Source organism: Lucilia cuprina, chromosome 5 (assembly GCF_022045245.1).
Source record: "Lucilia cuprina isolate Lc7/37 chromosome 5, ASM2204524v1, whole genome shotgun sequence".
NCBI lineage: Eukaryota > Metazoa > Arthropoda > Insecta > Diptera > Calliphoridae > Lucilia > Lucilia cuprina.
Window position 1 is genome coordinate 57838835 of NC_060953.1, and position 17495 is coordinate 57856329.

Below are 17495 nucleotides of genomic sequence, written 5' to 3' on the forward strand. Positions count from 1 at the left end.
AATTTGTTGATCTCTCCCAAGAGTTCATCAATTTCTTTAGGAAACTTTTTGTCTCTCCTGAAAGATCATAAGTTTTTTTAGGAAATTACTGATCTCTTCTATAAGATCATGGATTTCTATAGAAAATTATTTATCTATTCCAAGAGATCATTAATTTCTTTAAGAGATTTTTGATCTATAACAAGAGATCAACAATTTCTCTAGAAGTTTTCTGATCTCTAAGAAGAGATCATAATTTTTTTTTAGAAAATTTTTCTTTTCTCCCATTAGATCATTAATATCTTTAAGAAATCTTTCATCTCTCTTGAAAGATCATATTTTTTTAGGAAATTTTTCATGAAGAGATCATTATTATCTTTAGGAAAATTTTTCATCTCTTCTGAGAGAACATCAATTTCTAAATGATTAAATATTCATAAACTTCTCTGAAAGTTTTCTATTTCTCTTCAACACTTCTAAAGCGTTAAGTTTTAAAATTGTTTCTAAAAATTTAATATTTTTGTTTGTTTTATTATTTGTTTTTTTGTACGCTTTTTACAATTGGGTTTTCATTTTAATATAATTTAATTTTTGTTTGGTTTGTATTTTTATAAAAGAGATTTTTCATGTGTTATGTATAAATTACATTTTTTAATAATTCTTTTTTTTAACAAATGAGTATGTTGTTGTCGTTTTGTTGTAATGTCAGTTGTTGTTAAGTCATTATTTAAATAAATATATATGTATGCATCACAGGATAAAAAAAGAAAAAAATATTTAATAACATATATGATTTTTTTGTTAAATATTACTTCTTTTTTTCTTTTTTTTTTTTTTTTTTTGTTTAAATAGTTGTTAGGGGTGCTATGGTTGCTGCTGCAATCAAATTTGTAGTTGCCTGCTGTAGTATGCTTTCATCTCCTGTATCATCCTCAATCAATTTATTCACATCATAATTGTCATCGATTTCGGTGTTGTTTGTTGTTATTGTTGTATATTGTGTTGCTGCACAGCAACTGGGGGTTTGTTGTCATTGTCTCGGCGGCATTGCTGGTCCATGTTCTCGATAAGTTTTCAATTTTGTTTCGATTGCCTGGAATAAAATGTAAATTGAAATAAAATGAGATATGTTGATAAATATTATTGGAAATATTTGTCTATTTTTTTCGAAATTTTTGATCACTCCCGAGAGATTATCAATTTCTTTAGGAAATTTTTGATCTTTCTTGAGAGATCATCAATTTCTTTAGGAAATTTTTGGTCTCTCTTGAGAGATCATCAATTTCTTTAGGAAATTTTTGATCTCTCTTGAGAGATCATCAACTTCTTTAGGAAATTTTTGATCTTTCTTGAGAGATCATCAATTTCTTTAGGAAATTTTTGATCTTTCTTGAGAGATCATCAATTTCTTTAGGAAATTTTTGATCTCTCTTGAGAGATCATCAATTTCTTTAGGAAATTTTTGATCTCTCTTGAGAGATCATCAATTTCTTTAGGAAATTTTTGATCTCTCTTGAGAGATCATCATTTTTTTTAGGAAATTTTTGATCTCTCTTGAGAGATCATCATTTTTTTAGGAAATTTTTGATCTCTTTTGAGAAATCATCAATTTCTTTAGGAAATTTTTGATCTCTCTTGAGAGATCATCAATTTCTTTAGGAAATTTTTGATCTTTCTTGAGAGATCATCAATTTCTTTAGGAAATTTTTGATCTCTCTTGAGAGATCATTAATTTCTTTAGAAAAATTTGATCCCTCTTGAGAGATCATCAATTTCTTTAGGACATTTTTGATCTCTCTTGAAAGATCATTAATTTCATTAGGAAATTTTTGATCTCTCCCGAGAGATCATTAATTTCTTTAGGAAATTTTTGATCTCTCCCGAGAGATCATTAATTTCTTTAGGAAATTTTTGATCTCTCCCGAGAGATCATTAATTTCTTTAGGAAATTTTTGATCTCCCCCGAGAGATCATTAATTTCTTTAGGACTTTAAAGATTTCCTAGAAATTTACTATTTCTCTGGGAAATTTTAAAATTTTTAAGGTTTTGTTTTGGAAAGTTTTCAATATTTTTAAAAACATATAATGGTGGGAATTTTGCTTTAGGTGTGTTATGAAGCTTAAACATAAACTACTAACAAAAAAACAATAATATAAAAGATTTATTAAAAAAAAATATATTTAATACACAAAATTATTACACTACAGTTGTATAAATAAAAAATTATATTTAAATCAATATAATTAAATTCAGTGTACACTTAATAAGGTAGCCTCGTCCGCACAGCTGATCATCAGCATTTACAATCTTATCTGTCAAAATTCCTGTTTGTTTACATAGAAAAAAAATCGCAAAAGGTGTATAAATTTTAAAAAGTGAAGAAAATTATGGTTTTAAAGGAGTTTTCTAGGTCAATCGTGATTAAATGTCTTTGTTATCCTTCTCTCTTGATAAAAAAAGAAAATCTTTAGCTCCGGCATACGTTCCAAATCAGTTTCAACTATTTTTAACACAACCAATCACTTTTCACAAAAAACACGTTTAATTCGGAAAATTGGTCTTCCCAATAGATATAGTTATGATTTTCAGACATTCCACGTTTAATTAATATAATATATTAATATTAATAGTTAAAAATTTAAATAATTGCTAAAACTCATATTTTTATTGTGTTTATTTGTTGCTTTTTCATTCTACACACACAGCTTTTTTTGACAGATGGGATTATTCTACAATAACAAATCGCCTGTTGTTTTTGTATTGTTGTATTTGTTGTAGCGACGAGGCTACCTTATTAAGTGTACACTGATTAAATTAAACATAAAATATTAATACAGAAAATATTAAGTTATTTTTCAACTAAAAGTAGGTCTTTCTTAATAAGTTATTAAAATCTATAGAAATCTACTAAAGCTACCAAAACGAACACTAGTATTTCTATGATTAAATTGTATTGTTAAGCTTTGTATAATTTCATCAGTCCATTATAAATTAATCTCTATGTTTTTCTAGGTTTAAAACAAATTAAATATTTATATTATTTGGTATTTCACTACTATTGGAGGAATTTCTTAAAGTTGCAGCAAAAATATTATTATTAGAACTCATACGTTCAGCAAAACGTTTGAAAATGTTTGAACCAAAATTTAAACTTGTATTACTGCGACTGGTTGAGCGACGCAATAAAGAGGAGGAGTTGGTGGTGGTGGTGGTGCTGCTGACGTTGGTGTTGACTTTTGTTTTTTCACATATACAACTAAAACGATCACATTGAGGACATAAAAGTGCTTTATCCAACTGAAAGATAATTTATATAGAATAGAATTGTTGAGGTTGTGTTTTTGATTACGAAATTTTTTTATTCTGTTAAGGGTTAGACCAAAGGTTAGTCTTTGTTTTTTTGTTTTCAATTTCTTTTAAGAATCTATGCAATTATGTTACTGTTAGAAAATTTTTAAAAGAAATGCTAGAATGTGATATTAGAAAATTGTTTTGAAAAGGTTTAAGTAACAATGCATGACATTAGGACTACAAGTAGAATGAAGGAAAGTAAGAAATTGAAGCTTTTTTTAAAGGTAGAAGTCGGTTTGTTTAGTGCAATTGAATTAGTAAGAGATGTTTTTATGTTGTATGTTCAAAGTGAAATTTAGAATGTGTTTTAAATGTATTTTTTATGTAGACGTAAGAAACTTTAGAATTTCGTATTTATCCACAACTTCAATAATCTAATCTTTATAAATAGATTAGCAACATTTTCTAGTTGGAAAGTCAAGCTCTTTTAAAACAATTTAGTTTCGAATCTGCTATTGAATTCAATTGTTATAATTTAGAAAACTTAATGTTTGATCTGTTTATCATGGATACAAACCTATACTTTATATAGAATATCATCAGTTTATCATGGACACATACCAATACTATATAAAGATTATCATATTTTTAACATAGACACAAACAATTTTAAACACATTAAATGCAAACATGTAGATTTTAGAAGAAACAGAGGCAACTACTTCAAATATCTGATGAAGAGATATCCAAAGTCGCACATTGCTTGAGTCAATTTGCTGTAATGCACAGATCTTTGCAAACAACATTGTTTAAAAACAGAGAATTTTGGACTAAAAGGTATTAAAGATAAAGGAAGGAAACTGACGTTCATACTAGAATCGTGAAGCATAAAGAACAAGCGATTGTCGAGAGACTACGTTGAAAAAACAAAGCTTTTTGACAAGTAGCAAGAAGATTTGTTAAAGTAGGATTTGTAAACATTTCCTCCTCTAATGATTAGACCAGAGATATTCAACGTCGCACCGATACATTGCCTTAAAGTTTGAGAAAAATGCAATTTTGTTTGTGTCAATCTGCAGTGATGCTCAAATATAACATAGTTTAAAAGCAGAGAATTGGACTAAAAAGTATTAAAGATAAAGGTATTTAGAACATTTAGTTATATACCAGAATCGTGGAGCATAAAGAACAAGAGCTGACTATATGTGAATGATCTTCTATGAGAAATGAAATAAAATTCGAAGGTTAAAAAAGTTGGCTCTGCTCTCTGACTTGTGGCATGTTAATTTGTTAAGGAATCTTCTACCGATTAGGCTAGAGTATGTTCAAGAGTCTGCGTTGGAGTAAAGGCTAAAAGCATGACAACATACAACAACACGTTGCCTCGAAATTCAAAAAAAAAAAAACAATATGGTCAATAGTATACAATTTCAGTCTAATTTTTTCAGACTGCCTGAGAAACTCATGTTTAGTATAGAGCGTTCCATTGTCAGCTACCACACGAAAGGAAATTGGAATATGAAATTTCAAAAACTTTTAAACTTTGTCTTATTTTTTCTAAAATTTCTCTATAAATAGATTCCAACGTTAAATGGGATAAGACTGAATCTCACTGATCATGCAAAATATCTTGGAGTGATCGCTGACAGTAAACTATAAGGTAATATGAATATCCAAAACATAAATAAGGCAAAAATATAGCTATTTACACCAGTGCCAGTGTCCTAGTTATCTGTTATTTAATTATCTATTAATATGACCTCTTTACCATTTTCTTTCATTCTCGTGTTGTGGTAGCGTTTTTTGGCTTCTCTGTTTTTGGATCTCCACTCTCTACCCATTTTCTTTTCTATTTTCTTTCATTCTTGTGTTGTGAAAGTGTTTTGGCTTCTCTGTTTTGAATCTTCACTTCTTGAAGGGAATCACAATGGACCTTATGGTCTCCGAGTGGATATACACCGTTTTTTACGGTGTATAACCCTTCTTAACCTAACCTAACCTACACCAGTAAGAGAGCAGTTGTATGCCCATACTGTTCTCGGATGTTTTCGTGTGGTAACAAACAATGGAAAGCCATCGTACGCACTATACAAAACTTGATCGTGGGATCAATCTGCAATCATACTTGGGGCATATGGTTTGTGGTTTGTCAGTAAAAACATAGAAAAACACAAATAATTAAACACTTTGAATCCTAGAAATTTAGTAACCAAGTCCCACTCAATCAATGGCGTAATGAATGTTTAAACTAATGGCTCCAGGAGGAGTGGAAAGGTGGTTTAGTCGCTTTTACATTGAAAGATTTGAACTTCAAAACATCTTTTTATTTTACCTAATTATTGTAGTGTTTAACAGACAGAGTAATCTGCCAGTCGCTAACTGGCAGATATGATGGTAATATATGTATATGTATGGAAAGCAAAGCTGCGATTAGAAGTCTAACGAGTGTCCTCGCGACATTAAGATAAAGCGAAGAATGCCGGGAATCTCTGAATGAAATAGCGAGACAGTTCAGTATAACGAATTGATCCCTGGACATTGCAACTATCAGTGAAAATGTATAGCCAACAAACTTGTCAGGAATAATGCGATGAGGAGGGAGGATGAAATCGACTCATACACATTGGTATTCCCCTTAAAAATGTATTTTAGCCTGAACGGTTCAAAGTGAACTATATGAAATGTCTTAAATCAGGAAGTTTTGCGAAACCAACTATATTATTTCAAAGTCAATTTTAAATCTATACGATGCTTGCAGGTCAAGCTTATAGTTAAGCTTTCGCAGGGATCAGATAAGAATGCTGTCGTCAGTCATAACGGGACACTGTGCAATTGGCAAGCACACCACAGGAAGTATGGGTCTCACATATAGCGTCTACTATTGGATTAGCCTTAAAGAGAAGGAAATGGAAACTATACCTTACCTCACCTTTGTCATTACCCATCATTCAAGGAGCTTTGCTGCTCTCTCTTGTTTCTACGGAAGAGCTATTTGGGATTTGTCTCAAAAATGTGCTAAATTTCGCGATTCAAACTCTGGTTTAAAACTAGAAGCAGTGAGTTTTATATTAATGGACTTCTACGGCATCACAATGGGACGACAATTGAGTAGATCCAATTTTCTTCAAAATTTTTCTAATTTTTAAAAAAAAAAAGTTTTGAGAATTCTCTTCAATGTTAAACATTTCTCTTTAAATTTAAATGTTTCCAAAATAATCTAATGTTAAAAACAAAGTATAACTTTATATATACTTTGGTTAAAAATTTCTCTTTAAAATTTTTTAGGTTTCAAAATTTTAAATTTTTTTTTCGAAAAATCAACAAATTGCGAAAATTGCCCTCTAAATTGACAAATTTTCAAAATTTCCCCAAAAATAGATAATTTTTGAAAAATTTCCAATTTTCGAAATTATTTTCCCAAAAATTTAAAATTTTTTCTCTCAATTTAAAAATTTTAAAATTACTCCTAAAACAGACAAAATTACATGAAAGCAGACAAAATTTACCTAAAATTTAAAAAAAAATTCTTTCAAAATTATCAAAAAAAATCCTAGAAATAAACAAATTTTTAAAAATTCAAATATTTTGAGTAAATAAAAATATAAATCAGTATCAACGACTTTTTAAACCCCCCAACATCTGCAATATCAATTATGAAGTTCATTATTTTTTAAATAAGTAAATGACATTTAAACAGACTAGACAAAAGAACAAACAAAACAAATAGACAAACATATATTTCTTCAATAAACAAATGGAGACAGATAAGAGACAATATTACAATAAATGTGAAAGAAACATTTACTGCTGTAATAAATTACTTTCCTATGGATAAAACACTTTGTTTTTGTTAGCACAAACAAATAATTAAACAAAATTAATTAGAAAATTAAACATGCAAATTACAAATGAACTATAAAGTTTAACTAAAATAAATATTATTATTTTTTTAAGTACAAAATTACACAAAAAAAAATCCCACACCATTTTTATAAAAATTTTAAAAATAAAACATAGTCTTTGTACTTACATTTAATTTTCTGAGCATATCAGTGACAATGTTAAATGCTGTTGTACGTGAACTAGCAGTCATTGCATTACCATTAAGTAAATTATCCGGATCGGCAAATGGTTTTCCTAGATTTAGCAAAACAAAAAAAAAACATTACAAATTACCATTTTTCATATTAAATTTCAAATCAGAGGAGAGAAGAAATATTAAACTAAAATAATAACTAAAAAGAAATAGAAAGAAAAGAAGGGAAAAAAGATTTACACAGGGGGGACAAACACAACACAAATGCACTTTGATTAAAACTAAAAAATAAAAATAAACAAAATTACTTAATTATGAAATGATTTAAAACAATTATGATTGATGAAGATGAAATGAACCTGCTGATGATTTTATTTTGTTTTTAATTAATGAGCATGTTTTTTTTACAATGTATTTATTAACATTATTAACAAAATAACTTAACATTTATAAATATTATACATAGAGAAAAGAATGTTTGAATAAAATAATGTAATTGAGTCACTTTTATAAAATATATTCTCAATTAAGGTTAAAAGAATTTATAAAATCTTTTTTAAAATTTACACAATTTTTAGAAATACAAATAGACATTTTAAAAAGTATTTGTTTTAAATCAAAAAACATTGTATTCTTTTACAAACTTTGAAAAAAAGTATTTGCTAAAAACAAAATATTAAAAAACCATTTAAACTAACAAATAAATACTACTAATGATCTCGGCAACTTGTAATTGACAATTTTTTTTATCATTTAAATTGCAAGTTGTTCTAAAGTAGCAAGAAAAAAATTATGTAAATTTCCATTACAACATAAAGACACAAAATATGATAAAATGAATAATAAATAATAAAGAAACAAATAAATAAAAATATACATACACTACAGTAAATAAATAAAAAAAACTTACATTACAAATATTAAAAGATTAACACTTTAAAAAAAATGTAAAATACAAATAAATAAAAAGCGTAAAAATATAATAAAATAATAATAATAAAATATATAAAATGTGCTTTTTTTTATAAAGTGTTTGTGATTTAGACCCCTGTGTGTGCGTTTTTTTCTTTTTTTGTTAACAAAAAAAATCTTTAATCTTTTTTACGATATTTTTTAGTTAATTTTAAAGCATGTCTGGTTTGTTTCAATGAACGACATATCTTACTTTTCAATGAACGTTGTTGTAATTGATAATCATTAATATTTGTTGCTGTATTATTTGTTGTTCCTAACGTATTGGTATTATTAAGAGTTGCTGTATCGTGCGATTGCAACATTATATCACCATTAATGCCATTGGGTGTGGTAACTTCAGAACCAGAACCCATCACCAGACCGCCATTCTGTGTACCATTTGTGGAGGTGTAACGTGTTTTCACATTAAGTTCTTGTTTAAGATCTGTTTGTAAATAGCAAATATTTAAATATAATTTATAAGAAAATATTAGATTGTATAGAATTTTTTAGCTACCTCTCGTTTCATCCATTAATCTTTGTAGTTTTTCTTGTAAAACTTCTTTTTCATCTACTTCCATTTCAAGTAATGCATTCTTTTCATATGCTTTATCCAGCATTCGTTCAAAATCTACAATACTTTCATTTAGTATACGATGCGCTCGTTCTAAATCATCATTTTTCTGTTCCAACTGTCGCAGGTAGTCTTTCATGGAATCTCGTTCTTTTTTCATATTTTCCAATTGTTTTTCAATGCTATTTAATTCCATACTATGTGATTCGAGTTTGATCTAAATTAAAAAGAATTGTATTTAAAGTATTATAGTTGAATGTGTAAAACGAAACTGAACAAGAAGTAAACTAGAACTGAACTAGAACTGAACTAGAACTGAACTAGAACTGAACTAGAACTGAACTAGAACTAAACTAGAACTGAACTAGAACTGAACTAGAACTGAACTAGAACTGAACTAGAACTGAACTAGAACTGAACTAGAACTGAACTAGAACTGAACTAGAACTGAACTAGAACTGAACTAGAACTGAACTAGAACTGAACTAGAACTGAACTAGAACTGAACTAGAACTGAACTAGAACTGAACTAGAACTGAACTAGAACTGAACTAGAACTGAACTAGAACTGAACTAGAACTGAACTAGAACTGAACTAGAACTGAACTAGAACTGAACTAGAACTGAACTAGAACTGAACTAGAACTGAACTAGAACTGAACTAGAACTGAACTAGAACTGAACTAGAACTGAACTAGAACTGAACTAGAACTGAACTAGAACTGAACTAGAACTGAACTAGAACTGAACTAGAACTGAACTAGAACTGAACTAGAACTGAACTAGAACTGAACTAGAACTGAACTAGAACTGAACTAGAACTGAACTAGAACTGAACTAAAACTGAACTAGAACTGAACTAGAACTGAACTAGAACTGAACTAGAACTGAACTAAACTGAACTGAACTAGAACTGAACTAGAACTGAACTAGAACTGAACTAGAACTGAACTAGAACTGAACTAGAACTGAACTAGAACTGAACTAGAACTAGAACTGAACTAGAATTGATCTAGAACTGAACTAGAACTGAACTAGAACTGAACTAGAACTCAACTAGAACTGAACTAGAACTGAACTAGAACTGAACTAGAACTGAACTAGAACTCAACTAGAACTGAACTAGAACTGAACTAGAACTGAACTAGAACTCAACTAGAACTGAACTAGAACTGGACTAGAACTGAACTAGAACTGAACTAGAACTGAACTAGAACTTAACTAGAACTGAACTAGAACTGAACTAGAACTGAACTAGAACTGAACTAGAACTGAACTAGAACTGAACTAGAACTGAACTAGAACTGAACTAGAACTGAACTAGAACTGAACTAGAACTGAACTAGAACTGAACTAGAACTGAACTAGAACTGAACTAGAACTGAACTAGAACTGAACTAGAACTGAACTAGAACTGAACTAGAACTGAACTAGAACTGAACTAGAACTGAACTAGAACTGAACTAGAACTGAACTAGAACTGAACTAGAACTGAACTAGAACTGAACTAGAACTGAACTAGAACTGAACTAGAACTGAACTAGAACTGAACTAGAACTGAACTAGAACTGAACTAGAACTGAACTAGAACTGAACTAGAACTGAACTAGAACTGAACTAGAACTGAACTAGAACTGAACTAGAACTGAACTAGAACTGAACTAGAACTGAACTAGAACTGAACTAGAACTGAACTAGAACTGAACTAGAACTGAACTAGAACTGAACTAGAACTGAACTAGAACTGAACTAGAACTGAACTAGAACTGAACTAGAACTGAACTAGAATTGAACTAGAACTGAACTAGAACTGAACTAGAATTGAACTAGAACTGAACTAGAACTGAACTAGAACTGAACTAGAACTGAACTAGAACTCAACTAGAACTAAACTAGAACTGAACTGAATTAATATATATTAGTTAATGTAAAAAGTGTTATCATTCAGGTAAAAATGTCACAAAAATGTTTACTATAAATTGTTCTTAATAAAGCAAATATAGTAAATAAATTAATACGTTGGCTATATTCCAACTATTTTAAATTTAGACCTTATTAAATTCTTGGCGACACATTTCTGGCCACAATTTCATTTGTATAAAAATGCTGCTCTAAGGCTTAATATGTATGAGATAAGTTCTGTGGTTATAAGTCCAAATTTTAAATTACTTTTTCCAATGCGAATAAAAATCATTTAAATTAAAGTGTAAATTAATAAATAAACAGGATTTCAAGATTTTTCTATGTTATGTAAACTACGTATTGCAAAGAAAAGGAACGAATGTAATAAAACAAGTGATTTCTATTTTTTTCTGTCAAGCAAATTTGATACAAAAGAAAAAAATGTCATTAAATATAATGTTTATAAAACTAAAAATAGAGTTTGTAGAAGAGGTAATTAAGAAATAGGGAAAAACTTTATTGATTTTTTGCAATGCACAGTAGAAAAACAAATGTAGAAATAGACGTAACATCTCATTTTATGTATATTTAAAGGAAATTGTGTGGACAAAACTCAATGTACTTTCGACATTGTGACTTTATTTAATAGTTGATAATATTCTTTAGTTTTTTAATTTCATCGGCCAACTTAAAAACATAAAAACTGAAATATTACATTTATATTTAATCTATTCAAAAGGGAAGTTTGTTAGCTTTAGACTTGCTGACTATTGAACTTTCTTAATCGTTCTTACGTTGTTTAATCAAGTACTTGAAAAGATAATGAATTCAATGATTTTGATTAGAAAAATTACGAACATTTACTGCCTTTTATGCAGTACAAAGTGTAGATTTAATTTTGTCAAATATATATTCAAAAATTATCCAAAGATTTTAAGGCAAAAAAATGTCCATGATTTATTTGTATTTAACACAAAGCATTGTATGATTTCCTATATACTCTTAGTTCTATTTTAGTTTTTATTTAATTTAGTTAAATAGTTTGAAAGGATGATCTAAGTTACACTGAATTCTACACCCATAGCAGAAATAGATAAGAACCTGACACGGAAAACAAGAATTGCTCTGGCACAACTGAGATCGGGATGGAGCAACAGGCAACAGTCCTACTGGTGCTGCATAGACCGTACCGTCCCCAATATACGCCCAGCTTGTCCCCATGATATTCTTCACATATTTAAGTGTACCGCCCACCGGGGGCATATTACCTTGGTGAGACCTCCGCCTTGGTGTTATCGCAACCCCGGGGTATAAAGAGGTGGTCAATACCTCCAGTCTGGCCGGGACTGAAAAATTGATTACAGTCTACTGCTTGGCTTAGTCCTTGCATAGATTGCCAGAGGTTAGACCAGAGCACCGCATAATCTGGTACTACGGGTGGCAAGTTGCCCGCAGGACTATGTCCTGGCTGGTCAGTTGGAGAGTAAGTGGTGGTTAAAAGACTGATGCATGATAATAGTCAATATTTCGGGATAAGTTCGGTGCTATTGCCGAAAACAACAGATACCCCACAGATGGAGTGACTGTGGGGCTAAACGTTGGAAATGAGTTGGTATTATTTGTATATAGTACGGGATGAATGTGAGGTTCGGCGTATACCTAAGTTTACCACCCGTATACCTAAGAATAATGTCTACGGCTTATTGATGGATCGTACTTCGGTCCAACGGTTACGTCTTTTAGTGCTGTTGCCGAATCAACAATGGTCAGAGATTATATAGCTCGAGTACTCTAGCAAAGTACTTGTACACATTGACACATTGAAGAACAAAGGGGCGATAATGGACCATTCTTAAGTATACCCACTGGATAAAAAAGACCACCGTGAGATAAGACCGTCAGGGCAGGTGCCCACGTTAAAACTCTCGACATTCCTGTACAGCCCACCCTACTTCACTTAGCCCAATGGATTTATGGACTAACCCTATTGAAGTAGCCCAATTTCTTGGCTTAGACCTAAATACAGAACTCCATGATTAATAATTGTATAGTTAAAGCTGTTACAACAACAACAGATCTCCATCGTTCCAGTTCCAGTTCAATTACAGACCAGTTTCTAAATCTACTTGAATTACAGTTCAATTCATGAAGGACATGATGATAAAGGGCTTAAAACCTAACTCTTACTTGTCTTTTAATACCGGGTTTTGTATGATTTAACTAACCTTAAGTGATTCATTTTCTTTTTCCACTGATGATAATTTAAATCTGAGATCTTTAATTGTTGCCTGTTTTTGATCAATAGTAGCATCCATTTCGGCTTCCATTTCACGTGATTGCTCAACGTATTCGTCATACTCCTGCTTAACATCTGTCCACCTAATTGTTACAAGAAAACAAAAATGATTTCACCTTTTATTTTCTACAAATATTTATAATATATATAACACTTACTCTTTGTGATAAAGTTTAGCCCTTTCCTTCCAATAACGACATTCGTCTTCAACACTATTAAACAGTGGAGGTGATTCCATCATGTTTTATCTGTTGTTTGTATGAGGTCGTTTTCTGTATGTGTGTGTGTTTGTTTTTGTTGGTTTTGGGAGGATTGTGTTAAGAGACTCTATCAAAGAGTTCAGTGAGCAAAAGTTTCGTTTAAAATCCAGGAAAAAAATCTAATATAAATCCTTCCTGGTTTTAGGTTTTTAATTCGGGAGGAAAGTCTTTTAAAGCAATTTTTTTAGAAATGTGTAAAAAAAAATTGTTCAAAGATTTTGTTTGTATCTAATATTTCTTTTTTAAATTTGCTTTCCCTGTTTTAATATCGTCGTCGTTTCGTTCTTTTTCTTTAAAAAATTTTCACAATTTTCACAAGTTTTTTTTTCTATAAAGAAAAGATAAAATATAAATAAAAGTAAGATAAACACATGTAAGTAGCACTGTAGTTATAATTTTGTTAAAGTTGCTGGTGAAAAATCAATTAATTAACAAGTGTTTGTCTTAAGAAAATCCCACACTCTGCCACATTTTCTCTTTTTTTTCAACAGTTTTTTTTTTTTGTTAAAGCAACTGATTTTTCTACGTTGTTTTTTTACGTTTATTTTTTTTCTATTGTTTTATTTTTCTTTTTCTAAATTTTTGTTTTTATTTTTACAATTGGGTTTTTCTTTTTGTTGTTGTGGTTGTTTCACTCCCGCTGTCACTTGAACTGCTCAGTAGCGTCAACAATAAAAAAAACTTGTCTCGTCGCTGCGGCGAAGTACGGAAGCAACAACAAGCTAGTCAAGAAAAAAAATCAGTGAAGTTTTTTTTCATCCGTTTTTGTTTCTTCTTTCTCAAGGCAAAATGAAATCATCGCTTTTATTTTTATTGTTTTCGTTTTATTTATTGTCAATCTTAAGTTTTTTTGCTGCTTGACAATTTAATAAGTTTATAATATTATTTCTTTAATAACACTTACTTTTTTTTGTAAAATTTCTTTATTTTTTCTTAGTGAGTTTGGTAAAAGTTTGCAAAATAAAATTTTAGAACGAAACAATTGTGTGTTTGATATAAAAAAATTCACAGTTGTTTAAAAAAGTATTTAATATGGCCAGATGTGTAAAATTGTTTAGAGATTTTGTCGTTTTTAATGTCATATAGATGGCTGACAAAAAAATTAAAAAAATTGTAAAATAAAAAACGAGGCATTTATGTATATGTTTTTATTGTAATGGGGAATATAATTCCTTAACTTTTCCGTTTTTTTTCTATTTCATTTACAAATTTGATTTGTTCATACAAGAGTTTCCATTGTAGCTTCAGGTTATTTCGCGATTTTGCATAAAATTAATCTGGCATCTCGGTCATTTAAAAAAAGAAACGTTGACGTTGATTAGGGCGAATTTCAACTACAGCGTTGGTTTGTACACAAAACAAATTGTACCAAACAAACAAAAATAAAAAAGTACCAAAACATGTTCTTTAGAAGATCTTCTAAAAATAGCATATACAAATATGTTTATGAAAATTAATGGAAAATATTATTCAAACATAAATCACATTATTTCAGATTTTTAAGTTAGAAAATTTCCAGCTTAAATATGTAGTACTATGTATGGTGTTAAATTTAGAAATTCTTCTTCCCTAAAACAGTTTAAAAAGCACTGCTAAAAATCAACTTCCATGTAGAAACGCCCTTAAAGTAATACCAAATTATGCAACCCTAAATAACGAAGAAAATAAAAACCATTTAAATACCTGAATCGATTTGGCATATTGCCTAGCCGCTAATGAAATTTAAAAACCGCCGTTGTTGAATATTTTTCGGCTTAAGACAGTTTCATAATTAGAAAATTTAAATTTTTAGATACATAATTGATCTTTTGAACTATATAGACCTTTATTTATTAGATTTTTTTTGAAACATTTGAAATAAGGATTATCATTTTAAATTCAGAAAAGCTCAAATGAAAAGTGTATATCATATATGAATTTGATAATAATATAAAAGGAGTTATGATTTTTATGTGAATTTAAATAATTAAAATTTTGATTTGTCATCTTCGATTTGAAAAATGAGCTTTTGAGTAATATAAATCAAGCTTTAATTTAATATATCGTTTAATAATTAAAAAGTTAGTGGGTTTACAGATAATTTTATGCCGCCGCAATTTGTTTAATGTATGATGCCGTCAGCGTCGTTATTTGTCTACGCCGGACTCTATAGTGACATTTCGCCGTTTTATTGAATTCGGTGATTTTTTCTATTCATTCTTCGGGAAGAATCAACCAATTTTGCAGTTTTCTTAAAATCAACGCAAAAAAAATATTTTGCAAACTTTTATAACAAAAAGGTAAACAAAAATATATACAACAAACTATTAAAGATTTTCTAAACTCTACAACTAAAACGAAAGTATTCTGTTAAATAAAATGATGAAATTGTACAAAAAAAGTAAATGACAAAATAAATTGTCAAAGGAGCAGAAGAGGGAAGAAGAAAGAAACGCAATAAAAAACTGAATGAAGGAAAAAAACTGCAGTCATAGCAGAAAAGAGAAGAATGAAGAAAAAAGTTACAAATTAATTTAAATTGTTAATTTTTCTATTCAAAATGCAATCAATGTACAGATTATGACACACAAACATATGAAGAAAAATATATTTCAAATAAGATAAAAAAAAATAATATCAAGATTTATCCTCTACTCACACGGCCCGCATTTAGGAAAAGACAAAGAACAATGAAAAAATGTGTTTTTCTTATTTGTGAAAAAATTTAAATTTGTATGTTTTTTTTCTTCCTATTCTTGCAGGTCTTCTCCATTAAAAAGAAAATAAAAAAACTAGCAGAGGCAACAACAACAACAGTAATAAAAATACATAAAGTGTAATTTAATCAAGTCACTAAATAAATACCAAAGTAAATAGACAAAATAAAACAATAATAACAACAAAACAGAAAAAAGTGAAAACAAAAGCCAAAGACCCGAGATCTTAGAAAATTAACAAGAAAATATAAATAAAACAAATAATACTTAAAAAGTATTTAAATTTCTATAAATTTCGTGGTCAAGTTTCTGTTTAGCAAAAGGAAGAAGGCAAGAAAAATGGGTGATTCCGAGAGACAAAGTCTATTGAAGAATGAAGATACTTCAATGTATACTTCCGCCTCGACAGGCGCCACCACCAATGCTGCTGTCAATCAAGGTGATGTTGGTGTTGCAGGCCAACAGCAGCCGTCACAACAGCAACAACCATCAGCGGAAGGTAAGTAGTTCATTAAACTATAATTTGGATAACAGGGAATGTTTACTATAAGTACGTGTAAGTCTACATGTATCATAGCATAGACTGACTAGGCGTTGGTGTTGTTTTGTTTTAAAAGCAAATCATATACTATTATGCTATGGTGAGTACCCTACACTAGTTTAGTTGTGAGGGAATTGCGAGTGCTTTAATAACATTGGACCAACTTTACACTTGAAGTTCTATACAAAAAATCGGATTATACCCAAAATTTTCTTTAGTTATGCTTTAATATATCAGGAAACGTTTGTACTGGTAGACTTGCTTATCAGCCAACCGGTGGTGTGTTTGATTTCCACCAGAGACTCGTACGTAATTGTTTTGTAATGATCAAATAAATAATACTCTATATGGGGGAGGTTTGAGTGATGAGTTTGAGCTGATGTTTGTAAAAACCAAAATAGTTGCTCCTACATTCAGAACCCTTTCGATGTCAGTCGGTTATACAGCAACTAATACTTATTATCATAGCAACTAATAATGTTTGTTACTATTCATTAGTTTCTTATGTTTATTTATTACTATTATTGTCACATTTTGCTATTTGACTGAATTGAACGACTGACTGAATGTTTTGAATGTGGTTGGAAACCCAACAAGTGTGTTTGTGCCATTATGTTGCAATCTTCAAACGATCTACTACTAACAGTCAATAACTACATATTTTTTGTTTGTTTAATTATTTGTTTATTTAAAATTTTCAATATTTTTTCCGAACGACTATTACAACAAAAGTATACTTTATGTTTTGCAAAGATTTCTTATTTTGTGTTTTTCTATTTCAATAAAACTTTGAATTATTTAGGTATCAAATTTCTTTCGAATCATATAACTGTGAAGTGTGTTACAGTTATTGTAGATTTTTTTAACTCTTTTTCATATAATAATACGATTTAAAGGGTTAAGCAAATGCTAAAAAAGTTGAATGTTTTTGTTCTTTATTATTTTGTAATTTTAATAGATAAATT

General features: G+C 29.4%; 2 protein-coding genes across 4 annotated transcripts in view; one reads left to right on the plus strand and one right to left on the minus strand.

Annotated features, from left to right (window-relative positions):
- Positions 1 to 963: 963 nt before the first annotated feature.
- Positions 964 to 14147, minus strand: LOC111682672 (nuclear distribution protein nudE homolog). Of its 2 annotated transcripts, none has more exons than XM_046951762.1 (6): positions 13192 to 14140; positions 12963 to 13116; positions 8779 to 9052; positions 8473 to 8706; positions 7302 to 7408; positions 964 to 1072 (listed from the first exon to the last, which is right to left on the minus strand). In XM_046951762.1, exons 1-6 carry the CDS (start codon positions 13272 to 13274, stop codon positions 1010 to 1012), a joined length of 915 nt encoding a protein of 304 aa, XP_046807718.1. In that variant the 5' UTR covers positions 13275 to 14140; the 3' UTR covers positions 964 to 1009. The 2 variants fall into 2 exon arrangements, with proteins under 2 accessions (XP_046807718.1, XP_023300433.2); XM_023444665.2 differs by lacking the exon at positions 964 to 1072 and adding an exon at positions 2891 to 3277 and having other exon boundaries at positions 13192 to 14147.
- A 1274-nt stretch (positions 14148 to 15421) lies between these two features.
- The window catches only part of LOC111682675 (type 1 phosphatidylinositol 4,5-bisphosphate 4-phosphatase), a 19747-nt gene continuing 17673 nt past the window's right edge, over positions 15422 to 17495 (plus strand). Inside the window, exons 1-2 of one of the 2 annotated variants that reach the window (XM_046952002.1) lie at positions 15422 to 15572; positions 16035 to 16488. In XM_046952002.1, coding sequence (XP_046807958.1) covers positions 16329 to 16488 — 160 coding nt within the window. In that variant the 5' untranslated portion in view covers positions 15422 to 15572; positions 16035 to 16328. The remainder of the gene's footprint in view (positions 15573 to 16034; positions 16489 to 17495) is intronic. The other variant, XM_046952001.1, reaches the window with a different exon arrangement.

Coding starts and splice junctions, on each gene's coding strand:
- LOC111682672 (XM_023444665.2), bottom strand. CDS start 13,274: ATGATGGAATCACCTCCACTGTTTAATAGTGTTGAAGACGAATGTCGT. Junction 8,707..8,778: donor ATTAATGGATGAAACGAGAG/GTAGCTAAAAAA, acceptor ATTTACAAACAG/ATCTTAAACAAGAACTTAAT. Junction 7,409..8,472: donor ACAACAACGTTCATTGAAAA/GTAAGATATGTC, acceptor TGCTAAATCTAG/GAAAACCATTTGCCGATCCG.